Source organism: Galeopterus variegatus, unplaced genomic scaffold (genome assembly GCF_000696425.1).
Source record: "Galeopterus variegatus unplaced genomic scaffold, G_variegatus-3.0.2 Scaffold283, whole genome shotgun sequence".
Lineage (NCBI taxonomy): Eukaryota > Metazoa > Chordata > Mammalia > Dermoptera > Cynocephalidae > Galeopterus > Galeopterus variegatus.
In genome coordinates this window covers 291,413-317,506 of record NW_007726394.1, presented here as the reverse complement: position 1 = coordinate 317,506, position 26,094 = coordinate 291,413, and the positions used below count along the sequence as shown (strand labels likewise).

The window sequence follows — 26,094 nt, the reverse complement described above, 5'->3', positions numbered from 1 at the left end:
TTCTTTTTGTCTTTTTTCGTGACCGGTAACGGGATCGCAACCCTCGGTGTCGCGCCCGCACCATGCTCAACCAGTGAGCGGACCGGTCTCTATATGGGATCCGAACCCTCGGCGGGAGCGCCGCCACACTCCCAAGCGCTGCACTCTACCGAGTGCGCCACCGGGCCGGCCCATGGTCTGCTTCTTGAAGGTCTATAGGTAGAGCTTCATTTCTTTTACAGTCCTCATGGCAGATCAATAACATTTAGTAACTTAGTGCTTTCACAGTCTCTTTTGATATTCATAACAGCTCCGTGATTCAAGCATATTTATCCCCATTTCACAGATTGGAAAACTGAAACCCAGAGAGAAGTGACTTGCCCAAGGCCACACACCAAATCAATGGCAAAGCTAGAACTAGAAATTCTCCAACTTCCAACCAAGTCTCTTTAGCTTGAGCCTACTTCCACTGTAGCTTAAGACCTTTTTCCAAGGAATAGGTTAAACTGCCCCAGAGAAAATGAACCTGTATGGCCTACTTTGGGTTATTTACACCTCGGCCTGAATGAGTTACAAATCCTTCCCTGAAAGTTTTTTTTTTTTTTTTTGTCTTTTGTCTTTTTCCGTGTCCGGCAACGGATCGCAACCCTCAGTGTTGCCCCCGTACCGGACCGGGGACCGGCAACGGGATCGCAACCCTCGGAGTTGCTCCAGCGCCTCGCTCAGCCAGTGAGCGGGAACCGGTCTGTATGTGGGATCCGAACCCTCGGGCGGGAGCGCCGCCGTGCACCGGGCCGGCCCCTTCCCTGAAAGTTTTAATGGAGAAGGTAACTAGAGAGACTGAAGACAATGGGAATTGAACATATTTAACTAAACAGGAAACAATCTGGCTACCACAGTGTCAGTGTCTGAAGCTGCCATGATTAGCTGGCTACTGACTGGTGTCTAGCTGTCCTGATTGGTCGACTTACCATCATAAAGTTCTTCCAGGCTTGGTCCTATGCACGCTTCCCACCTCACTATATTCTCTTCTTGGGTGCTCTCATTCACACCCACAACTTCATTTACCATCTCTATGCCTCTAGCTCAGCCCTCATTTCTAAGCTCCAGTTTTGTATATCCAATGCCTCCTCAGTATCTCATTGAGGATATCTCAAAGGCAACCCAAACTCAACATTTCTGAAACTGAACTCATAATCTCTGTGCATCCCAACCCTCTCCTCCAAGCCTAGATTTCTTCCAGTGCTCCCACCTTCATCAACAATATACACAAACCAAAAACTCAAGAGTTATCCTTAATACCTTTTCCATTTCCCATCTATCATGAAGTCTTGCCAGCTTTGCTTCCTAAATATGTTTTATCTAATCCTAGCTACTATCACATCCTTCCTGCCTTCTCTTCCAGCCATTTTGCATACTGCAGCAAGGATAATCCTTCAAAATGGAAATCTGATATTGTTCACTCTCCCCACCCCCCCCTCTATTTAAATACCTACTCTGTGGCTTCCTATTGCTGTTAGCATAAAACAACATCTTGGGTGGATCCAGCCTACCTCTCCAGCCTCCATTCTAACCATACACACCCCTCTTTCTCTCTCTTCCAGTTATATGACCTTCTTTAAGGTCTTCAAAGTTTTTTGGGTTAGCCAGGTAGCTCAGTTGGTTAAAGTGCAGTGTTATAAGGTCACTCAAACGTTAAGGTTCTTGGTAACTGCCAACTGCAAAAAAAAAAAAAAAAATTTCCAAGTACACTCCCACCATAGAGGCTTTGCATATAGCTGTTACTTCTGCCTGGAATGCTCATCTTTTTCCCCTGCTTAATTAATTTGCACTTATCCTTTAGATTTTTTCTCAATCACTTCTTCAGGAATGTCTTCTGACTGCTCAGAACAGATCAGATCTCTCAATTATAGCAACCTCATGTCCCTCTCCTTTATAGTATTATTCAGTTACAATTTTTTATGTATTTGTTAAGCACCTACTATTTGCCACCACTATGAAATACCACTATGAAAAAAACATGGTTCCTGCCCTGGTGGAGTTTACGGACATTACAGACAGTAAGCAGGTAATTACAGTGTTATAAATGCTACCAGGGCAATAAGTATAGGGTGTTACAGGAGCCCAGAAGAGAAGTTCCACATCCAGATTTAGGGAAAAGGATACGCTTCTCAGAAATGTTGATACCCAAGCCAAGTCCTAAAGTAAGAATAAGCAAGGCAAAAGGAGGAAGGAAGAAACTGTGTTCTAAGCAGAGGGAGCTGGAAAGAGAAAACTCTTCCAATCAGAGGCCCAGAGGCAGGTGCAGGGAACTTAACTGCAAGTAGTTCCATTTGGCTGGACTGCAGAATTGGAAGTGCAGATAAGAGATGTGAGTAGGGAATATGACCTCCTCCTAGGATATATTAAATTATGTGGCAGATTTTTTTGTAGTATTCTTTGATTTTTCTTTTACCTGTAGCCCATAAACGGAAACCCTCTCTAGGTCAGACTGTTCAATATCCTGTCACATCTCATCTGATTATTCCTCAAAGCTTCCTGTGTCGTCATGTTGCTGCTTGCCTGAGAGAGGGCAGGAATGGCTCATCTTATTATTCCTCAAAGCTTCCTGTGTCGTCATGTTGCTGCTTGCCTGAGAGAGGGCAGGAATGGGCTAGCAACAAATCAAATTCCAATTGTTAGTAATTTCCAAAAACTGAAGACAAATTTCCATCAATTTAGGTTTTTTTAAATAAAGTTAAATTAAGTAAAGAAAAAGTACGATACATACTATGGAATTCTCTGCAGCTATTAAAAAGAGAGTCTACAACTTGAAAAGAAAAGAAATAGGTTTACGAAGGAATAGACAGTGTTTATTTAAAAATATACATATTACATATGCATTCTAGGAGGTTATATTCCCAAACTGTTAATGGAGATTCAGACTTTCAGTTTCTACTTGATGTACTTCTGCATGTTGTTTGACTTTATTCAGCTATCACATTAACTTTTACAATTAAAAAAAAGTTAAAGATATTTTCAATCAGAAAAAGAAAAATTCCAATTCTAAAAGAAGGCAGGTATGCCCCTAACCCTGTCATTCATCAAGTCAGTCAGTCTGGACAGATAAAGGTGCTGGGATCTATCTCCTGGTCATGAACCGGAATAGCAGCTGGGAAAGACTGATTCCAAAAACACAGCCATAGGAGTAAGCAAGGTAGCATCAAGGCTTTGTCAGTTCTCCCCCAGCAGTCAGGCCTTCTGTGTAACATCTTGAAGACACCAGTTATTCCTTCATTTCTTCTTTTATTTTTTCATTTACCCACCAAGCCTTTAGTGAATAGCCATTCTTTGCCAGGCTTAATGCAGGGTAATGGTGGGAACAGAGAGAGAAGCTGGACTTCTTGTCCATCTCCTCAGGTTTACAGGGAGGGAATAGAAAGTAGGTTGTAAAGAAATGAGTACAGAGTAGACAACTGCTTCCATTTATTGAGCACCTGTTTCAGGACATAAAATAGCTCTCAAAGCTCATTTCACAGATGAGAAAACAGGCTATAATAAAATTTTGTTTTGCATCAGTTAGCTATGGTGTGTAACAAACCATCTAAAAACACAGTGGCTTAAAACAGTAAGCCTATATTATTACTTCTAGGTCTCTGAGTCAGCTGGCTGGTTGTTCTGGTCTTAGCTGGGCTCACTCATGTGTCTGCAGTCATCCCTGGATTGGGTGACTCTCCTGATCTTGACTGGGAGTAGGCTGGCTATAGGCTAGTCTAGGATGATCACAGTTGGAATCACTGGCTCTCTTTAACATGTCTCTCACCTGAACATCTCTTATATCCCTCCAGCAGGCCAGCCATGTTCTCATGGCACTGGCAAGGAGCTAGAGGGCAAGCCCCCTTTTAAAGCTTCTGTTTGCTTCATGTTTATCAGCATGGCTAAAACAAGTCACATGGCTGAGCCCAGCATCAGAGTGGGATGAAACTACAAAGTTAAAGGGCAAAAAGGAAGGATATAGGGGAGACCATGAATAGGGATCATCAAGGCAATTAATCTAACACAGGACACATTGATCAATTTTATCTGGAAAAGAAAGGCTTTATAGAAGAGGGTACATTGGAGCTGAGTGTTGAAACACGAGTAGACAGCTGTTAATTGGAACTAGGCACAGGCCAGTTTGCCATGATCAGTAGAAACCCAGCAGGTCTTTTTTCTGCTCATGACAGGGTTCTATTATTTGTATCATGGCTTTATTCCTTCTAGTTAGGCACAGGACAGCAGGCACTCAACAAATGTTTGCAAAACTGAATTTAATATCTTACTGTGAATGAAGTGTGGACTGAAACAGAGCCAATTGTTAGAAAGAAGAGCTTAGCACCAACTTTCCCAAAACAGAAATCCTTGAATTTGGCAGTTTCTAATTCATTCATCTCACAGACATTTCCTGAGTGCCTGTTGTAAACCAGGTTCTGTGTTAGATGATGAGTAAGAAACGATACTAGCTCACAGCCTAGACTACTGTTTAAAGAGAGAAGGCTAATAAACCTTTCCAAACAGCAAATTTATCCAGCTTCTTGGGGCTCCATTTTTAATACTTACTCATTCAGAAAATGCATCAGGAACGAAGCTACACAAAATCAGTTCTTAGGAACCGCAATGAGATCCTCTGATGGTCAAAGAGACTAATGGTAAAAATCTGCCCTTAAGTATTTTAAGCTAAATTCCACATTCAGTGATGCAGGACTCTGGAGTCCCAATCCATGACTTACTTTAAGAAAAGTATCCACTCTTGCTCAGACATCAAATCTGTTGTAGGTGCTGAAGTGGGATGGGTTTCTGCCTAGCTAGATTCCTCTATTTCTACAAAAGAATAATGTATTATTTGTTGTCTGCCTGTAGGTCAGATATCTAAAAGATTCAAGTCTCCCTAATCAATAACCTGTGCCCATGGGGCCAGTCCAGCACTTTCAGCTGTGACTGACTCAAGCTGACACTTCCCCAAAGCTCAGTTGAGCTTGCTACTTTTTTTTTTTTTTTTTTTTTTTTTGCCAGCTGGCCTGTAAGGGGACCCAAACCCTTAGACCTCGGTGTTACCAACATTGAGCTCTAACCAGTTGACCTAATTGGCCAACCTTGAGATTGCTACTTTTTGAAAGCAAGACTTTCCATTCCTCTAAACCTTTTACTCTATCCTGGCATATGTTAAATCACTAAAAAAGAAATTTACTTGAACTGTAGTAATTAAGCTTAAACTGAATTACAAGGTATCAGGTCCTTGGTGTTTTTGTTTGCCTGTTTGTTTTTTCTGGCAGCTGGTTAGTGTGGGAATCCGAATATAGGTCCTTGCTTTTAACCGTAATTCCATTTTAAGAATATTTGCCAATTTCATTGTCTCTACATACAAACTAATTTCTTCTTTGAATCCAGTGATGAGAACTACATATCCCAAGGTTTCCTTTTGCTTTGACTGCCAGGAATTTCAAAGCTAAATATAGGCCTAGATTCCTAAAGCCTCTGATACATCTCTCTCTTTCTACTTTAATCTAGTTTCTGATTTTTCTCTTCCATTTTGATTTTCTACATCTGCACTGTCCAGTATGTTAGCCACTAGTCAAATGAGCATTTGACAAATGAGCATTTGACAGATAGCTAATCCCACCTGGGATGTACTATAAGTGTAAAATATCTCAATAATTTTTTTTTCCTTTTTGTCTTTTTTCGTGACCGGTAACGGGATCGCAACCCTCAGTGTTGCACCCGTACCACAACCGGCAACGGGATCGCAACCCTCGGTGTCGCGCCTGCACCGCGCTCAACCAGTGAGCGGACCGGTCTCTATATGGGATCCAAACCCTTGGCGGGAGTGCTGCCGCGCTCCCAAGCCATGCACTCTACCGAGTGCGCCACCGGGCTGGCCCAATAATTTTTAATATTGATCAATTACATGTTGAATGATATTTTGGATATATTGGGTTAAATAAAATATATTATTAAAATTAACTTCACTGTTTCATTTTACTTTTATTATTATGGCTACTGGAAAATTTTAAATGATGTGTGAAAAAATTTATATGTGGCTTGCATTCGTGACTTGCATATTTCTGTTGGACAGCACTTTTTTTTTTTTTTTTTTTTGTCTTTTTTGTGACCGGTCAGGGGATCGCAACCCACCGGCCATCTCTATATAGGATCCGAACCCACGGCGGGAGCGCTGCTGCGCACCTAAGCACCGTCAGGGGATCGCAACCCACCGGCCATCTCTATATAGGCTCCGAACCCACGGCGGGAGCGCTGCTGCGCACCTAAGCACCGTCAGGGGATCGCAACCCACCGGCCATCTCTATATAGGATCCGAACCCACGGCGGGAGCGCTGCTGCGCACCCAAGCACCGCACTCTCCCGAGTGCGCCACAGGGCCAGCCCTGGACAGCACTTTTCTACAAATTGTCCTGTTTTATGAGTGTTATTGTAAACCTCAAATCCTTTTGAAAAGCAGGTGAAGTAATATTGCAAAGGAGGTGATAGCAGTGGATGGAGTGAGAAAGGGGAGACTGACTGGGACATGTCCTTGTCCTTGTCAGTCTGTCTTTTGTTTGTATAACTCACATACAAAACCCCTTGGTAAAGTATGTTTTCAGATTTCTTCATCCCAGGTGAGTAGTATTCTCATGGCTCGCCCCAGTCCCCAGAAAAACCTGTTCAGTTTTACTTTAGTTAAATTGGAAAGGATCTGATAAAACAATTCATACCACATTGCAAATGACTGATAACAACATTGTGTTCACCCCTCTCAGTGGGTATTTCCATTTTAACAGGGAACAATCCCTGAACCCAAAGGAATGAATCCCTAATGGTGGAGTTTCAGGCATCAGTGATAGGTGAGTGAGAGGTAGACTCTGGTTTTGTATGTATGTGTGTTTATATATGTGTTACTACATGCAGGATGTGGCTGAAAGTAGGGTCTTTGGATGGAAAGGTAATGGAGACAAGCTGAGCAGAGAATGTAGAAAATCCTGAGTGGGGTCAGACACTGAGGGCTGTGAGACACCCACCAGATCCAGTGCAGGCCCTTGGGTTTGTTAAGCAATAAAATAGTTCAGTTGATGTCACCAGAGGGTAGTCATCAAGACAGTCTCCATGGTAACTACTATGGAGTAGCAGAAAGAGTCTCAGAGTAGGATTCAGGAGACAGCTGACTCATTGGTTTAACTCTGGGCAAGTCCTTTTACCCCTTGGGTCTCAGTTTCTTTATCTGGAAAATAGAAATGGGTGTTAAAACTACCAAACGAGTTCTAAGAGATGTGAAGGTGTTCTGAGAAGTAGAAAGTACCCTACAAATGCAAGAAATAGTGACTAATATCCTAAAATGGAAATGCATCTAGACAGGTTTAGAGTAGTGGAGGGTAGAAAGCAGAGGTTGGAGGGCTATGGGGAAACCTAAGGGCCAATGCACCATCCATCCTTTTCTGTCCTCCTAGGCTGAACCTGGACTCCCAGGGCACATGCTTGCACCTGATGAATGATGGCCTGAACTATGAGCAAACGGGACTATATGAACACTTCGGTGCAGGAACCCCCTCTTGACTATTCCTTCAGAAGCATCCATGTCATCCAAGGTCAGCCCACAGAGCACACAGCACTCCACTCACCTTGGCAGCAGGCCTAGTGTGGTCCCTAGGGAGAAAATAGTCTTCTACTTAGCCTAAAGAGATTATTCCCACATGCTTGCAGATTTGTTGTTGTTGTCTTGGGGGGGGCGGGGGGGCGGGAGTTTAAGCAGCAAATCTGAAAGGAACCGGGGGGCTCTCAGGGTAGTTGGTCATCTTCAAAAGAAAGCAGGCTACAGCAGGAAAGTCAGGTAGCAGAAAATTAGAAAGCCAATCTATCAGCCAATAGTTTTTATTTTCCTGTTTTTACCTGAAGAGAGGAGGAAACTAGTGAAAAGAAAACACAGGCTGCTGCAGAGTTCCAGCAAGTAGGCAGAACCCCATCTCCTCTGTTTGGGGACACAAACCTGTTCTGATCACTGGTAAAACTGGTAATGAGGGGTCTTATTATCAACAAACTGGTATGTTTCCAGTTTAAATATTTATTGACAAAAAAATATTTTTTTTTGACAGCTGGGATCGAACCCTAGACCTTGGTGTTATCAACATCACACTCTAACCAGCTGAGCTAACTGACCAGCCCTACTGACAAATTTCTTACCTTCATTCCAACCATATTCAAGTTTATTCCATCATCACCCACACTTGCAGGTTCCAACACTGCTCACACTCATCCCCATTTTACCACTCAATGTCTTTGTAAATGGCAAAATCTGGCTGAGTAGTTAAGTTTATCTACTTGCTACTCTCCTGGTGCCAGAGTGCTTTAACACCTGTGTGCTAATTTATGTAGGGTCCCTGGATCCTCCAGTCTTTCATTTGTCTTAAAGGGGATGTTTGTCTTTTTTTCGTGACCGGCAACGGATCGCAACCCTCAGTGTCACGCCCCTACCGGAACTGGCAACGGGATCGCAACCCTCGGTGTTGCGCCCGCACCTCGCTCAGCCAGTGAGCGGCCGGTCTGTATGTGGGATCCGAACCCTCGGCAGGAGCACACCGGGCCAGCCCAAGGGGATGTTTGTCTTAACAGGACATGCCTTTCCTTGGGTAACTACCCTGGGATAATTTCCCAGGGGGAAGGGGAAATTTATGTCTATGTCCAGCATTTACCCTACAGGTCTTCTCTCTCAGGCAGTTGGTTCAGGAAGCTGGTGAATGGAACTAGCCTCGGCTTGGGTTTAGGGCACTTACTTGGGTTAGCATCACCCACAGTAGTAACTTGTTTGTTCTCTCAGGAGTACACGCACTGCATTACTTCTGGTTGACGTAGTCCATGTTTCACAAGGGTTTTAGCTGCAATAATAATCTGTATACGAGATAGCTGACGTGACAGACAGGAGGGAAGTATGGCTCCTACCTATCATGGGAATTCCCAACTTTGAGGGAGGAGATGTAGTTCTGTCCTAAATAGTTCTGTCCTCTCTGGAGTCCTCAGAATGAGAAGAGACAAGCTACTAATGCCAAGGGTAGCTCTACAGCACAAAAAAGCTGTATAGATGTCTTGTCCTTCATTCTATTAAGCACTTATATACATATATATGTAAATGTGTGTAAATGTTTGTTAGTGTACGTGTATACATACGAGGGTACTTCAAAAAGTTTGTGGAAAAATAGAATTGAAAGATAATATTTTAAAAGAATTAGAACAACATTTTGAAATAACCTCTCATATGCCAGGCATTGTGCTCCTTGCTAAATGTGTATGGGGGGCAGTGCAGGGAGACACATCAAAGCCCCAAAAGGCCAGAGTCCCTTCAAGTTCCCCAGAGCTTCTGAAACATTTATAGCTGGGATTAGAGGACAGGGTAGAGTTTGGGGGTACTTGGCACACTATTTACTGAATTAATCAATAGATGGATCACAAGATCTGAAATGGCAGTGACTTTATCATTTATTATTTTTTCATTGTGACATAGTTGATTGTACATATCTGTGGGGTAACAGTTGAGTATCATTACCTATATGGCAGTGACTTTAGAAGGCATCTAATCTGTACCATCTCCAACCCAATAGTCCTCTTACTTTTGCTCACAAATTTAGTATTAAGGGAGTCCCCCACTATACACACCCACCAACCCCTTCCATTATGGGGCTGAAGGATGATTCAAGGAAATTCTTCATGTCAAACTGACTCCTGCCTTCTGGAGACACATGAAAAAAGTTACATTGCAGCCCTTCAGAGATGGGAAGACAGGGTTTACTTAGGTCTTTCTGGAGCTAAACACCCCCCCGTTTTCTGAGCATTGATATTCATGGTCCATTTTCCAGACGTGCGTTGGCCTACTAAGGCAGCTTTAATAGATTCTCAGGCATGTAGCACCTTCGTGCAATCTGGGGGGAGTAGTAGCCTGCTGCAGCCTGGACACCCCACTCCACCCTTGATTACAGCAGATGCAGGCAGTCTCAAGTTTTAGGCAACTCCATCTCACTAGTGGCTCCTTTTGAGCTTGGGATCAGCCTATACTTGGTGACATTCCCAAACCGCAGCTTTATCAGACTGGGAACAAGTTCATGTGGGTTATTTTGACATTAATTTTTATTCATCTGTCATTTCATTTCAAGAGGTGTGGGGAGGGAGACAGGATTAGAAGCTTATTCATGAGCTGGAGTACTCTGCTCCAGTACCCTTCTGCCACTTCCTGCAACCTCAGGCCCCACTTGTGGGTCCTGCTCACTCCAGCACAAAGGCAGAGAGCCATCTGGTGGATGCTGCCTGACTTTGCAGCTGAGGAGCAGAGGAAGTTAATGTTAGGTGGGGGTGGAAGGAAAAAGCTTGTCCAGTAAGAGCTGAAGGGAGACAGAGGACAAGCTGGCTAGGTTCCGCAAATACTGAATACTTCCTTCCCCAGAGGCAGCTACCAGAGGCTTAGAGACAATGGGAAAAATATAGTCACCAGACCAGGTATCTGGTTCTGGTTCTGACATTGACTGTGAGCATGGGCAAGGCCCATCCTCTTTCTGGACATCCTTTAAGTAAAGAAGCAGGTATGGGGGGTGTTCCACACAGATGGGTTCCAACATGTCCCTATTGCCTCTTCTCTCTCCTCCTCAACCAAACTTTCTGAGGGTGTTGTTTATGCTACCTGCTTATATTTTCTTATCTCCCATTCACTCTGGAATTCATTTCTGCCTCCGACCCTTGCCATTCCATTGAAAACAGCCCTTACCAAGGTTGCCAGGGACTTCAGTTGCCAAAATTACTTTTCAGTCTTTATCTCCTGGGAACTTACTCCTATAAATTATCAGCTCCCTGAGCATCTTTAAAACCGTTCTTTCCTGGTTCTTCCTGTCCTTCCCTGATTATTCATTAACTTCTTTAATGGATTGTGTTCTTCCTTGAACCTCCTCTCTACCCTCACCCTCCCTCAGCAATCTCATCAATTTCCCGAATTTGTATACCTTCTATGCTAATGATTCTCAAGTCTGCTTCATACCTTCAGCTTCAGACCTTCATATCCAACTGCCCACTTGGCTTCTCTACCTTTTTGTACAATAGGAACCTCAAACACACCAAGGCCGAGTCTGAACTCATTACCTTCCCAACCCTGTTTCTCCTTTTGTAACTCTTTATCAGTTAATAGAACTGGCATCTGCCCAGTCAACCAAACAAAAAACTGGGCACCACCCTTGAATATTCTTCTACCTTTATACCCAATAAACCAAGTCATGGTGATTGTACATCCCTCTCATCTCTCGCTTGGACGATAGGAATCACCAAATTGGTTTTTTGGTCCTACCCACTCCCTAAAATCTATATTCAACACTGAAGCTTCAGAGTGACCATTATGAAAGGAAAAATGTGAATCATCTCCTTTGCTTTAAACACTCCAGGGTCCTCCCGTCACCTACAGGATAAAGCTAAAGATCCTGACACTGAAGACTTTTATGACTGGGCTACTGTCTCCTTCTTCCTCATCCCCCTTGTGCTGCACATGCTCGTGTGTACAAGCACATATACACACCCATGCTGTTCTACACCTCTATTCCTGCTCATGCAGTCGCTATCCTTTCTACCCTTCTTTGCCTGGTTAAGATCTAATCCAGAGATCGAGCTCAGTCATCACTTTCCCTGGGAAACTTCTCTGAACTTCCAGACTAGGAGTCCCCCTTCTGTACTGCCACAAATATTATATTTATATGGCATTTAACACACTATATTGCCAGTTTCCATCTTGCCCACACAAGCTCCTCCAAGGCACAAATATCTGCTTAATTCCTGCCCTATTACTATACACAGCCTGGCATAGGGTCTCTCTCCTTTTGTTCACCATTGTATATCCAGTACCTGGCACATTGGAGGTGCTCAACATTAAGAGGAGGGAGGACATCAGAGTGTGTCCCACTGAAGTGAATTCTGTAGACTCTACCAGTGAATAATTCTGGACTTTGTGCTATCATCTTCTTGCTTCAAGCCCAACAACTCTGGTTCTTAGCTTCCTCATCTATAAAATAGGAGTCCTTTTGCCCCACCCCCACCCAGGGTGGTATACAGAGGACTCAGTGATACAATAGATGAGAAGAACATGTGACCTGGAAAGCCAAGAATTTGGGATGGGAAGTCTTTGCCCCTTGGTCCAAACTTACTCTGATTGCTAGAGCCTGAGAAGTGAGGTTACTCTAGACTCAAGCACAGGGCTATGGTCCTGCCAGCTCCCCCAGCTATAGGTGGGGCTGTTAATCTTTCGAGCTCTTTCCCTTCCCACCCCCTACAGCCAGAGAAGCAATGATATACCCAAGCCTCACTTTGTGCCCACAGATCTAGTGAATGAGGAGCCAAGGACAGGGCTACGACCACTGAAGCACTCAAAATCAGGGAAGTCACTGACCCAGTCTTTGTGGCTGAACAACAATGTCCTCAATGAACTGAGAGACTTCAACCAGGTGGTTTCACAGCTGCTGGCACACCCAGAGAACCTGGCCTGGATTGACCTGTCCTTCAATGACCTGACTTCCATTGACCCTGTGAGTTCCTGGCCCCAGGAGTCCAGCCCCCAGCCTCTCCACTCCCACATGTTATCAAGGAAGCAGTGAGGCAGTATGGTGCAGTCCAAAGCACATGGCTGTGGAGTCACACAGTCACAGAGCCAAAATTTGCCTCTCAGTTGTGACTTTGGGCAAGCTACCTAACCTCTCAAAACTTCACCCTTTCTGTCTGAAAAATGAGGATAATATGCCAGCATTATAAAGGTTTTGGGAGGACTAAATGAAAATATATGAAAACCAACTGGCATATTGGAGGTGGAAGTAGAATTGTAGCTGTCATTATTGGGCATCCACTGTGACTTGTGCTGAGTTCTGCTATGGCAGAGGTGGTAAAAGTACAGCACTTACTTTCTATGAACTCAGATTCGAGTTTTAAGAAATAAAGTTTGGTCCCTTCTTGTCCAGGATCCCTGTTAGAGAGGAAAGGAGCTGGAGCATGACTTGGAAACTGTTCCCCTGGTGTAGTGATCCCAATTTAACTAATATTTTTAAAGCTTTTATTATGTGTCTAGCATGATACTCTGTATTCCTGTCCCCCACTATGGTAGAATCATGATCACCAAAGCTGGGAGGGTCTTTAAAACTAAGGCTCAGGTAGAGGCAGGAGAGTCCAGTCACCTAGCAAGTCAGTGACATTGCTGGTACCCAGGCCCATACTTCTTGCCCCTCAGCTCACAGCTCGATTTCAGTGTGTTGCCCCTGTATGCCTTAAAAGGTAAATGAAAGTAGGTTAGAGTCATGCAACATGGCTGTGAGGGCTTGGAGTGGAGAGGAAATTGTTCCCTAAACTCTTTCTTCTCTGCCCGTGAGTCAATCTTGAGCACAGATCCAGGGTCCTGTCCAGCCTGGCTTTCGATTTCCTTCCTCAACAGGTCCTAACAACTTTCTTCAATCTGAGTGTCCTCTATCTTCATGGCAACAGCATCCAGCGCCTAGGGGAGGTGAATAAGCTGGCTGTTCTCCCTCGGCTCCGGAGCCTGACACTTCATGGGAACCCCATAGAGGAAGAGAAGGGGTATAGGTAAGTGCCCTGACTCTAGAGCTGGAGTCCAGCTGGGCTCCTCTGAGGGAAAGGGGGAGGGGAGACAAGAAATTTAAGACCATTCTTCTGCCATGCTTGGACCTGGGAAACGAGTAGCAGACCTTTAAAGCATTTCTTGCTATCAGTCATGATAAACCTAGTCTCCCCCAAATTATACTCAAGTCCCTCCATGCCTTGCACTCAGGGGAAATAGCAACTGGTGGCAGGAGAAGGGGATTCTCATGGGGGGGCTGGCCCCCAGCCCAAGTCTTCCCCACAGGCAATATGTGCTGTGCACCCTGCCCCGTATCACCACGTTTGACTTCAGCGGGGTCACCAAAGCAGACCGCACCACAGCTGAAGTCTGGAAACGCAGGAACATCAAGCCGAAGAAGGCCCGGATCAAGCAGAATGCACTCTGAGGTTCCCAGGACCGCAGATGTCCTAAAGGCCTGAGGATGGTCAGCAGGGTTCCCAATAAATGATTTGAGCCATTCAGCAGATTAGAAGTCACTTGTACTTTGTAGAGATGCCCTTCAACTGAAGCAAATGTCCATAGCTCTAGTCTTACTTCACTGAGAAAGGGAAGCTGTGGAGGGAAAGGACTGCTGGGATGGGACTGGGAGATCTGGGCTTACCGCATGGCCTTGAGAAACTTATTTAGCCTCTCTGAGTCCCTCTGTGCTCTTCCTGGGGTTAGGGTACATCAGTAGTTTACAAACTCTTCACAGAGTACCTACCAGGGTCTGTGGAGATGCCTCAGAGGCTTCCATGACAGGCCAAAAAGATAGGCTATGATCTCTGAACCTCCCCACTTCAGTCAGTTCAGAGTAGTTGCACTCTTATGTTTTATATTTTGGGATTCTGCTTAAGATTTCATTTGATAAGAATCTTCTGCTTAAAAATATTTGCTTGCTGACTCCATACCAGGTGTTCCCAGCAGAGCCTGCTCTGCCCCTCACCATCCCCTGCTTGTCTTCCCCCACTGCCGGGGCTGTTGGTAATTCCATTTAGCCTGAGGCAGGGCCCCCAACAGTCACCTCTGCTGCAGATTCAAGTCTGCTCAGCTCTGACAGTGTTGTTATCACTGGAGAAGGAAAAGACAGTCTTACCCAATCTGAGGTTAGCCCAGGCCAAGCCTCAGATAAGAATTGGGAACACTGAACCCTCATCTCCTGGATTTCTCTTTAATGCCCCTAGAAGATGCCCCTCTTCCCCCATCTCATTGTTCAGGGTAGGTGGAAGCAAGTAGTAGGGTGGTGGGCAGGACAGAGGGGCTGGAACCAGCACACAAATGAATATTCTTCCTTTATCAAGGGTGACAAACCAAAACAAAAAAAAAAGACCAGATTTGTAAAAACCCAGGGTGCTAGAAATACAAACTCAATTCATTCAAATTCAAGCTCGTCCAGACCCCAGTCACAAACCCTAGTGAGGTGCATGTGAGTCAGGGAGAGGGGGACAGGAGTGAATCTGAGGCCAAGAGAAAGGGTGGGAAGGGGATCCCTCTGGGTCCCCTGGTGATCACCCCCCATAGTGGTATCTCCACCTTCCCAATGACTGTGAAGACATACTGGGCCCTGTCCTTTTGGCCCCCACCCCACCCCTGGCCAGGGCTTCAAAGGCCAGTCCCGAACAGTTCTACCCTCCCTTGCTCCATCCTCATTTGCTCAGGCTCCCAGCCTCACTCTTCTCCTTCTCCACATTCTTCTCTGTGATTAGTAGCAGGTTAGGGTACTGTATAAGCCACAGTGAGGCTGGGGGCCAGGAAGGCAGGGTGGAGATGGGTGAAGAGAGGAGAAGAGCTGTCCAAGGACCCCTCTCTTCATGGGATCCCAAACTGTACAACCAGCTCCTCTTTTGCGTCCACACGGATCTGAGAAAGTGCACTGTAGGCATAAGCAGCTATCCTGGAGACCTGAGACGGGGCAGGCCCATACTTCTTGCCCCTCAGCTCACAGCTCGATTTCAGTGTGTTGCCCCTGTATGCCTTAAAAGGTAAATGAAAGTAGGTTAGAGTCATGCAACATGGCTGTGAGGGCTTGGAGTGGAGAGGAAATTGTTCCCTAAACTCTTTCTTCTCTGCCCGTGAGTCAATCTTGAGCACAGAAGATCAGGAAAGAGGGAATGTGGGATTGGATGGCGATGAAGGAGAGAGGAGGGAATGATGGGGGATAGGAAGCCAAAGAGAAAGACAGGGATGGAAAAGAATAAAGGGCAGAGAAAGAATAAAGGTTGGAAGGAAGAGATAGGGAGGATATAAAAATAGAGTGAGGTAGGAGGGAGCCGGGGCCCACAGGCTACCAGGCTCCTTAATTCCATTTCCCCACCTCCTTTGAGGCAGGACAGGTGAACCCTTCTGCCACACTCTACGCAGTGTAGGAAGGGAGGGTGGGGGCGGGTGAGGGGTGGCTCACCTGCTGCAAGTCGGAGAAGGGGATGGGCTCGCTGGCCAGCACTTGGTGGGGCTGGCTGGTGAGAGACGGCAGTGGTGGCAGCTTCTTCCAATGGGTCAGGCTGCTGCTCAGCACAGCCAGGCGGGTGCTGGCCAAGAGGGAGGGGTTGGAGGGAGGGCAGTTAGGCCAAGGTCTGCCCTGCCCTGCCCAGCCCAGACCAGCCAGGCAAGCACAACTCCCCCAGGCCAGAGAAGCAGGGTAAGAGGGGGTCTCGGCTCATCACAAACTCACTCTAGACCCTTCTCCCTTGGCCTTATCACCCTCGAGAGTGTCATAAGGCAAACAGCTAACAACATCTTCTGAGACACTCAAGTGATTTGTGATCCATCTCCTGGGCTGCACCCAACTGAAAAGGCTTGACTGGGGCCCAGGCTCCAAAGCCGGAACAGGAATGGAGATGGGGAGAGAAGCCCAGGTAGCCTGAGGGAGCCAGGCTGCCACGTGCTCACCTGTACTGCCTTGCCCGGTCCATGTATTCATGCTGCTCCATGCCCTGGGAGTCTGCAGCAGACACATCAATGATGTTGCTTTGGGGAGAGGAGACAGAGAGGACATGACTGGTGCTTCTGAGAGGGACAAACAGGACTTGGTGCCAGGCACCAACTCCAGGGCTATCTGACACTAATTTCCCTGTCTGACCACTGGAGCAGGGTGGGGTTCAGAGGCACCTTTCCCAATGACCTTGTCTCATTCTGCACGTCCTGGGCCCAGTTCCCTTTATCCAAGTCTTTAAAATGGATGAAGGAGCTCTGCCCCTGGCTTGGTCCTGTGACTCTCACCTGGCTGTCTTGGCGAGGATGGAGGAGAGCAGGGCCTGCTCATCTGTCCGAGTGGAAGGCAGGCTGTGGTAATTGGGCTCAGCTCCATTGAGGGCTTTGGTGGGGGGGCTGCTAGGGTCCAGCAGCAGCTTCCGCTCCTCTCGGTCCTAGTAGAGACCACAGGGGAGAAGTCAGCCCTAGAACCCGTAGTCCAACCTGCCTTTCCTGGCGCTCTCCCCTCAACCCAGCTCTGACCTTTATCAGCTTTTTTTTTTAAAAAAGATGACCGGTAAGGGGATCTTAACCCTTGACTTGGTGCTGTCAGCACCACGCTCAGCCAGTGAGCGAACCGGCCATCCCTATATGGGATGTGAACCCGGGGCCTTGGTGTTATCAGCACCACACTCTCCCGAGTGAGCCACGGGCTGGCCCAACCCAGCTCTGACCTTTAAACACCGATAATATTTTTAAAAGGAATATCAAAAATGCCCAACTCAATGAAATGTCAGATAAGACTCAGTTCCTGCCTGCCGTTGGGAGCTTAGCTAAGTTGGTGGCCTGGGATGAACTAGAGTGGAACCAAGCAGTCCTAGAGGCCCTGATTGGACAGAGACACAAAGCAGGTATTCAGCAACAGCCCTGGAGCTTCAGAAAACAGTCCAGCACCCAGCGGAAAAAGGATACTGGGGGCTGGAAGAGGAAATACCAAAACAGTAGGATCTAGAGGAGAAATCAGTGCAAGTCAGGAGCCAAGGAATGGCCCTCCTGATCCCCCAGGACCCGGCCCTCTCCAGAAAGGCTGTCTGCTCCCAAGATGGAGAGGCCCCAGTGAATCCAGACAAGGCCCTAGGCCCCAAATGAAAGCAAGCCCAACCTCTCAATGGCCCTTCAAATTATCTCAAGGCAGGAATCTCAGCCCAGCCTCTGGTTGACACAGTCCAAATGTGCTCCTTTCTTGAAGGCAGGTCCTTTCTTTCTACTCTCAGGTGTTCACCCTCCTGTCCTCTGGTACGCTTTCTGCATGTGTCTCCCAGAACCAAAATGAGTGCACCTGGTGTATCCTGACCTGAGCTGAACAGTGGAGCTTTCCCTACTTTGCCAAGCCACTACACCTCTTTTAATATGGCCTGAGCAGCCTCCTTGATTTTCAGCAGTCCTGTTACTGCTAGCCTACACTGATAATCCCAACCCTCAGAACTGACCCACGACAAACCATGTCTCCCTAATTCTGTATAATTTTATTTCTCCTTGTCTTGTTTCAGTCCCTTGTTCTAATCTACTGTAATCTTTCTGGATTCAGCCCTGCCTTGAACCCATCAGCTGCAAATCCCTGCTAGCTTTGTGTCAGCTGCAAATTAGATAAGCAAACCTACTTGATATCTATCTAAGCCATAAAGAGCAAGGGTGCCCAGGACAAAGCCAAGGACTCGGGGGTGGGGGGTGTCCTGCCTAATGCTGACTCACCATCCCTTGGTGCAAGACCACCAGACTCCTCAATGCTCCCCTCCAGACCTACCTTAGTTCCTACCACAGACTATCCTGCTGAAGGCTCCACAGACTATCCTGCTGCAGGCTCCAGCTCCTCTGCTCACAATTCCACAACTCTCCTTACAGTGGGCCACTTCCTTCTGCCCTGCCTGCCCCACCCTAGGCAGGCCCAGCCTTTTCACATTACCCTTCCTTCTAAAGCCTAGGTTGCCCAAGTGTCCTCAGGCAATTTGATCCACTTCCCAACAGCATGAGACAGAACTGTGGGCTTCTGTCCCATCACCTCTAAACTCCCAGAACCCTCCCCATTCCCTAAAACACAGGCTCAGTATCAAAGAGCTAGAAAGACAAAATGCTTGCCAAAGAGCAAATATCCCTAAGGAAAGCTGGCTCCATAATGAGGCCCAAGTTTGCTTTCTATATATCTGTCTTTCCCCCAGCCACACTTCAGATAGATCTTCCTGCAGGACAGGGCAGGCACTTTCTCCCCTATCGGGAGTTCTTCAAGAACAAGATTTTGAAGCAGAGGAGAGAAGGGAAACAGAAACAAAAACAAGGTTGTTTTTCCAAAACCTAGACTCCCAGAAGCCATGCAACCCTTTCAGACTGGACAAATAACATCACCCCACCCCCAAAGGGTGAGTGGAGCATGGGATAGGTTTGTCACACTAAGGTTTGTCTCTGAGTCAGTGTAATCCGAGAGTCAGGGTTTCACTGTCTACACTAGCACAGACACAGCACAGGTCTATGAGTATGGCTGGAAGGGACAGCTTGGGCCAACAGACAGAGCACATGGCTTGGCATCAAAACACCTTGGCTAGGGCCGGCCCGTGGCTCACTTGGGAGAGTGTGGTGCTGATGACACCAAGGCCAAGGGTTCAGATCCCTATATAGGGATGGCTGGTTCGCTCACTTGGGAGAGCATGGTGCTGACAACACCAAGCCAAGGGTTAAGATCCCCTTACCGGTCATCTTTTAAAAACAACAACAACAAAAAAAAACACCTTGGCTAAAAACAAACAAAAAAACACCTTGGCTATGGCACATCTCAGCTTGGCTACATCACTTAGCCTTTCTAAACTTTTTCCTCATCTTTAAATAGATGTAACCTCTGTCTATATGACAGATGTTTGGCAAGAATTGAGTGATAACTATAAAAGCCCTTGAAAACTGTGATACTGTACATTGCTTTTTATTATTACAATAAACAGGCAAAGATGAGAGTGGGCAAGGGGACTGCCCAAGAACTGACAAAGGGACTCTGGGGTGGCGAATGGTTATGGTCTTTGCCACGAGGCCTCAAATCACCCAGCACTGATCAAGCACCTTCTCTGGGGGTTAGTAACAGAAATAAGAGCCCCTCAAGGGGAAGGTGGAGATTCAGGAGAGCAGCAAGCCCAGCTCTCCCTTCCAGCTAGAAGCTGGTACCCTTTCTCATAAGGCATTAACTCTTATTTACCCATTCCCTGTAAGAATCCATATTCTGCTTTAACGGACAATTTCCCACTAGGCCACAGCTCTCCCAGTGAACAGGGATATTGTCTCCTCTAACAGGCTGGGGTGAAGTGCGAGGTATTGGGCATGAGGCATGCCTAACACTGAGCATAGGAAATATGGAAATGTGTTCACTGGGTGTTTGGACAGTTGAGGACCAGGAGCCAACCATGCCTCACATACAAATGACATTTTCCTGAGGCTGAACTCAATCCAAAATACCTTCACTGGGGAAAGAACTACAGTACTTCCGAGTTCCAGTGATATAATCTATTTCTGTGACCATCTCCCACTCCACTAGCCTGTGAGCTATTTGATGAAATCTTTCTATTCTGTGGCTGCTATGTGTGAAATGTAGAAGCCAGGCTTAGAGGCAATCAAAAAAAGTGAGTGGCCAGCAGCTTGAGACTTCAACCTTCGAAAGGTTTCCCCTCCTCAAAGGTGGCCAGGCCAGGCAGGGCAGGGATTAAAGTGTGGTGAGAAATGAAAATGCAGCAAGGGAAAGAGGGAGAACTTAAAAATGCACAGGTCTCCCCAACCTAATCCTTTCTCCAAAAGGATCAGATCTACAGCCAAATTCTCAGGATTGGTACCCCTCTAGCCAGAGAAATCCTCAGCCCCAGGCAGGGACTGCCCTGAGGCCAAACTCAGAACAAAATGTGAACTCCCATCCGCTCTCTCTTTTCCCCAAATCCAGCCAAAGCTAAACCAGATTTGTTGCTTCTCAAACACTTTCCACACATCCCAATACCCTCATTCCATTTCTATTAAATGCTTCATTGGCCAATTCAAATAACACCAACTTCCAGAGTCTTTCTATGACCCCAGACCAGAAGTGACCTTCCTTCTCCAACCCCAGAACCTGAGGATACACAAATTCCTGATTCATCTCGGGACTAATTCAGAGCCTCAGCTTACCCACCTTTATAATGGATTCACAAAGCCCGCTAATACAAGCAAGAGAAGGCACAGGAAGCCGGGAAGGGAGTGCTTCCCACCGACCTAGGCCGAGGGCCCTCGAAGCTGTAAAGGTTTGAAGGTAAGGGGAGAGAAAGGGGTGGAGCCGAACCAGACAGACAGCTGCCTGCACACCCTAAGGCGGGGATGGTGTAGAGACCTGGGGCTTTAACAGGTAGGAGCCCACCTCGGCGGCCCCTCTGTAATCTGTCCCATGCAGGCCTCCGTACTCAATGAACCCTCCTCTGCAGTTTCTGGGCCCATACCCCAGGGTCTGAGCTCATAGTCCCCAGCCCCGCCTGCCGCGGCCGCACCTGGTCCGAGTCCTCGTTCTCGCTGCTGTAGCAGCACCCCATGGCCGGGGTCGGGCCGGGCGCTCAGGCGGCGCCGAGGAGGGACGGCGTCCGTCAGGAGCCCTTCCCGTCACGTGACCCGTAGCTGCCTTCCGCAAGCAACCGCCCGCCCCCTTTCCCTGTCTCCCTAGTCCCAGAGCTACTTCGCAGCCGCTGCCGAAACTCCGGCTTCCGGCCCCACCTCTACCGCGTGATTATTACCAGCCAATAGGAAGGCGCACCCTGCGAGAAGAGACACGTGACGCGAGGACAGGGAGAAGGATCACATGACTTCATCATCTGACCAGTCTCTAAGATTGAATTCTCTTTACCGCCTGTCGTAGTGACCCTCATGTTAGTCGCTGCCACCTTCCTGGTTCAGTGAGCGAACTCATACCAAATGCTGTCATGATATACTATTCTAAACGCCATGCGAGGGAAATCCAGGCCCAACGCTCCCAGAGTTTACAGTCTGGGTGCACACACATAGGCCCCGGAAGATCAGCGCCCAGTCGGGGACACGTAGAGGGTGTAGCGCCCAGTGGAGTTCTCAGCCTGGGCTGGGGATCTGCGACTTACAGAAGGGACCATATACCTTCACAAGCTGAAGCGGAGTGAAGATCAATCCTGGTAGAGGAGATAGAGGCCACCTCGCTGACCTCCTCGCCCACAGGCATTTCTCTTCAATTCTGCCTTTTGACAGCAGCTATAGTAATCTAACATACAAAGCTGACCATAAATTCTCTTTTCCTAAAACCCTCCTTTGTCTTCCATTGGGCCCTGAACACAGGTCTAACTCTGTCATTCAAGATGGTGCAGTGCTTGACACCTGCCTCCCACAGCATATTATGGGATCGGTGGGTGGGGGTGTGTGTGTGTGGGGTTGCGTCACCAGGGAAATACTTGCAGTTTCCCGATTGACCTCTTGGACTTACATGCACACTGTCTCCCCACCAGGTCTGCCTGCTGTCTTTGACTCTATACAAGTAATATTCTCCTGTTTGTCTTCTCTGACCTCATTCTCTGCGCATCTCCAGCTCCCTGTGCTTAATCCTGTTCCAGTGTTGATTGACTGATTCATTCATTCAGGCAGCTATTTATTTATTTATTTATTTATTTAGGCAGCTGACCGGTGCAGGGAGCCAAACCCTTGACCTTGGTGTCCATTCATTTATCGAATCCACAAATACTTTGAGTGTATACTAGATGCCACACACTGTTCTGTCTGGACATGCAGCAATTCACAAAACAGCTAAAAGTCCCTGTACTCATGAAACATCCATCTAGTGATCACACTATATGAGAGGTCTACAAAAAGTTCACGGAAAGATTGTATTATCTTTTTTTTTTTTTTTTTTTTTAAAAGATGACCGGTAAGGGGATCTCAACCCTTGGCCTGGTGTTGTCAGCACCACGCTCAGCCAGTGAGCAAACCGGCCATCCCTATATAGGATCCGAACCCGGGGCCTTGGTGTTATCAGCACCGCACTCTACCGAGTGAGCCACGGGCCGGCCCCTTGTATTATCTTTTAAATCCTTTTTTGACAAAGTTTTAAAAGTACCCTCATATCGTATTCTCTGTTCCTGGGTCAGTCTCTTCTACCAAACTTGGACTTCCTGGACAACAGGGACAGGTTCTGACTCCTCTTATGACCCAAGCCATGACACTTGCTCAGAGAAAACTTGAATTTAGAATTAATGAGTAAATTATAGTCTCCCCATCAACTTGGTTCACATCATGCCTCATGTCCTGATCCAAGCGGTTGAAGGAGAGGTTACCAGACCTAGTAGCTCTTATTATCCCTCAAATCAAGACCCTGGGGTTCTGCAAGTTTTTTGAAGGCTTCTGATGGGTAGGAGGCAGCTCCAGCTTTTGTCTGGAACTGGTAACTTGAACTGCAGGTCTCAGGTGACAGCAGCAGCCTCAGCATCAATAATTGAAAGCAAGTCCAGCTTCTTGCCTCAGGGATATCCTCCCCAAGGTCTCCCCCTCCTGTCCTGTGCTCTGGTCTTCCCTAAGCAGGAGCCTTCAGCCTAGGTAAGCAGGGCCCTTGAGTGTGGGTTCCCAAGCATACCAGTTCAAGCCCCCGCATCACTCACCTAATTCATACCCATTCAAACACTCTCTTACTTTCATTTCTAGTCACCACCACAACCACCGGGGCCTTGCAAGGAGGTCAGGTCTGGAGAAGGGGGTGGATGGTCCAGGACATGGGAGAGTAGAGAGCACCCATGCCTATAGGGGGCCCTGGAGAAGAGGGCTGAGGGAGAGGGGGTACTGTGTGTTATGTGTATGTATATGCTTGTGAAAGGAATTCTGAGAGAGAACAGGGGAAATGGGGAACACAGGAGAGAGGAGATCAGACTTGAGAATATAGAATAAGACTCCTCCCACCTCCACGGATGAGCAGAGGGAGAGTCCTGGAGTGGGGAAAAGGACACTTCACCCTAACATATGGAGTATTTTGATAAGAGTAGAGAGCACCCATGCCTATAGGGGGCCCTGGAGAAGAGGGCTGAGGGAGAGGGGGTACTGTGTGTTAAGTGTATGTATATGCTTGTGAAAGGAATTCTGAGAGAGAACAGGGGAAATGGGGAACACAGGAGAGAGGAGATCAGACTTGAGAATATAGAACAAGGACTCCTCCCACCTCCACGGATGAACAGAGGGAGAGTCCTGGAGTGGGGAAAAGGACACTTCACCCTAACATATGGAGTATTTTGATTGCCTTTTACTGAGGCAGAGCACAATGACAGTGAAGGGGTTTCTGACCACAAAGCTATGCTCTTTTGCTACACAGTAATGGGTCAGAGGAGACCAAGCAGATCAGGGGATAGAGTGGGGGGAGGATATCTCAGAGAAAAACTGGTGAAAGAGGTTCTGAAGAAGGGGTGACTTCAGAGATGAGGGGGAGCAGCGTGAACATGGGACCAGGGGTCGGACTGGCAAGAGGTAGTTTGGGGCTGGATGCTGAACATGGACAGTATGGAGTCCTTGAAACTACATTGGCTTGGAATCATACCAACCTGGATTCAAATTCCAGGTCTGCTGTGTGACTCTGGACAAAAGACTTAGCCCTTCTGAGCTGTCGTTTGTAAAGTATAAGAATAGTAATTGCTACTGGTAAAGGCTGTACAAATGACAGGCAAATGGTGGGTGTGGGTTTCCCTCCCTGCTTCCCTCCACTCCAGGACCCAGGTAGGGACCAAAGGGCAAAGCCAGCCACATATACAAATGTGGACTGAAGGAATGAAACAGATGGTTGACTCTGGGCAGTTATTTAGGATGGCTGTGATACAGGCTAAAGGTAGGAAGAGTTGAGAGCTGAAGTTGGAAAGACTGGATAGGAACAGGTCCAAGAAGGTCCTGAGGATCCCAAAGTCAATCCCAAAGGCCTTTAGAATTAAAGGAGCCAGGGAGCAGTAGGGTCAGATTTGTTAGAAAGATTCCTAGTGGCTGATGTGAAGACTAGACTGGAGGAGGCAGGGAACCAGTGGGGCAGCTGGGGTTATGGTCCAAGAGAGAGATGAGACCCCAGCTGGTTGGGGGCTGCAGTGAGGCAAGTGGGCATTTGAGATCTCTTTCTATCAGGGGCCTGGCATCCATCTCCCATGTCTTTTGCAACAGTCATCTCTCCCCATAGGTCAGATCCTGATGCGGCTGGTGGAGGAGAAGGCCCCTGCTTGTGTGCTGGAGCTGGGCACCTACTGCGGATACTCCACATTGCTTATCGCCCGTGTCCTGCCCCCTGGGAGTCGCATTCTCACTGTGGAACGGGACCCACACACAGCAGCAGTGGCTGAAAAACTCATCCGCCTTGCTGGCTTCGACGAGCGCACGGTCAGCCTTCCCATCTTCCCAACCCTGATATCTTCTCTATCACCCCAGGCCTTGCCGTGTAGGTACTCCCATCTAAGGATAAGGAAGCAGCCACACTCAGGGGACTGTGATCCTGGATGGTGTGTGAGCTGGATCACTGAAAAAGCAGCTAAGAGGAAAATCTCTGGAGCCTAGCAAATCTGGGTCCAAATCTGTCTCTTGTTAGTTGTGTGACCTTGGGCAAAACACATATCTTCTGAATCTTAGCTTTTTCATGGACAAAATGGAAATCATAATATTGATCTTGACTTCTTGCATTCTGAGGCCAGAAGAAATGTGAGAACACTCATGGGGACCTAGGCCAGGGCCTGGCATGAAGTAAGCCAATTCCTGGTGGGGTCTGGATTGGGAGAACAATCCCTCGCACCCTCACCCCCACAGGTGGAGCTCATCATGGGCAACTCAGAGGAAGTGATCCCAAGCCTACGAACCCAGCACCAGCTGAGTCAGGCAGACCTGGTACTCCTGGCACACCGGCCCCGATGTTATCTGCGGGATCTACAGCTGCTGGAGGCCCATGCTCTGCTGCCTCCCGGTGCCACTGTGCTGGCTGACCATGTTCTCTTCCCCGGTGCACCCCGCTTCCTGCAGTACGCCAAGAGCTGTGGCCGCTACCGCTGCCGCCTCCACCACACTGGCCTCCCAGACTTCCCTGCCATCAAGGACAGTATAGCCCAGCTCATCTATGCCGGACCTGGCTGAGGTCCAGGCCCAGGAGTACTAACTGATGCCCCCCTACCCCCACCCAAGCAAGGACCTCAGAACATCCCCTCCTCTTCCTGTTTGGGGCCTGACACATGCTGTTCTCAGGGCTGGGGAGGCTCTCTTTCCACTTCTCCCTTACTCCGGCCTTCATGCTGGCCTGAAGTGTCAAATTCTATCAGGCTGCTTGGTCCCACTGGTTCCCCTCCTTCTAGAGAGCCATGGACTTACAGCAAGAGGCCTGAGCTCCCAACCCAGCTTTGTCACTGATTTGCCTCTCTTCCCAAGCCCCATGCCATTCTGGGTGGGATCAGAGGAAACAGTAGACAATGGGTTAAAGGCCTTGTGCAATGGCTGGGTGCAAGCTGAGCCAGAGGAAATGTCACAGGAGCCTGGGCCCAGGGCCAGCAACACCCTGGCCTTCCCCAACCCTGGCCAATTAGGTTTGCCTGATGTCC

The 26,094-nt window shown here is 47.6% G+C and overlaps 2 protein-coding genes across 2 annotated transcripts in view; one reads left to right on the top strand and one right to left on the bottom strand.

Annotated features, from left to right (window-relative positions):
• LOC103585878 overlaps positions 1-25,678 on the top strand; it is a 26,672-nt gene extending 994 nt beyond the window's left edge. The window contains 7 exon segments of the mRNA XM_008566971.1: positions 6,774-6,836; positions 7,437-7,574; positions 12,322-12,527; positions 13,421-13,569; positions 24,699-24,749; positions 24,751-24,895; positions 25,316-25,678. Coding sequence (XP_008565193.1) covers positions 7,493-7,574; positions 12,322-12,527; positions 13,421-13,569; positions 24,699-24,749; positions 24,751-24,895; positions 25,316-25,636 — 954 coding nt within the window. The 5' untranslated portion in view covers positions 6,774-6,836; positions 7,437-7,492 and the 3' untranslated portion in view covers positions 25,637-25,678.
• On the bottom strand, positions 14,743-21,241 carry LAMTOR1 (late endosomal/lysosomal adaptor, MAPK and MTOR activator 1). The gene is made up of 5 exons (XM_008566969.1): positions 21,037-21,241; positions 16,805-16,950; positions 16,475-16,552; positions 15,987-16,113; positions 14,743-15,487 (listed from the first exon to the last, which is right to left on the bottom strand). Exons 1-5 carry the CDS (start codon positions 21,076-21,078, stop codon positions 15,395-15,397), a joined length of 486 nt encoding a protein of 161 aa, XP_008565191.1. The 5' UTR covers positions 21,079-21,241; the 3' UTR covers positions 14,743-15,394.
• Positions 25,679-26,094: the final 416 nt, after the last annotated feature.

Coding starts and splice junctions, on each gene's coding strand:
- LAMTOR1 (XM_008566969.1), bottom strand. CDS start 21,078: ATGGGGTGCTGCTACAGCAGCGAGAACGAGGACTCGGACCAG. Junction 16,951..21,036: donor AGAACGAGGACTCGGACCAG/GTGCGGCCGCGG, acceptor GGTCTCTACTAG/GACCGAGAGGAGCGGAAGCT. Junction 16,553..16,804: donor ATCCTCGCCAAGACAGCCAG/GTGAGAGTCACA, acceptor CTCTCCCCAAAG/CAACATCATTGATGTGTCTG.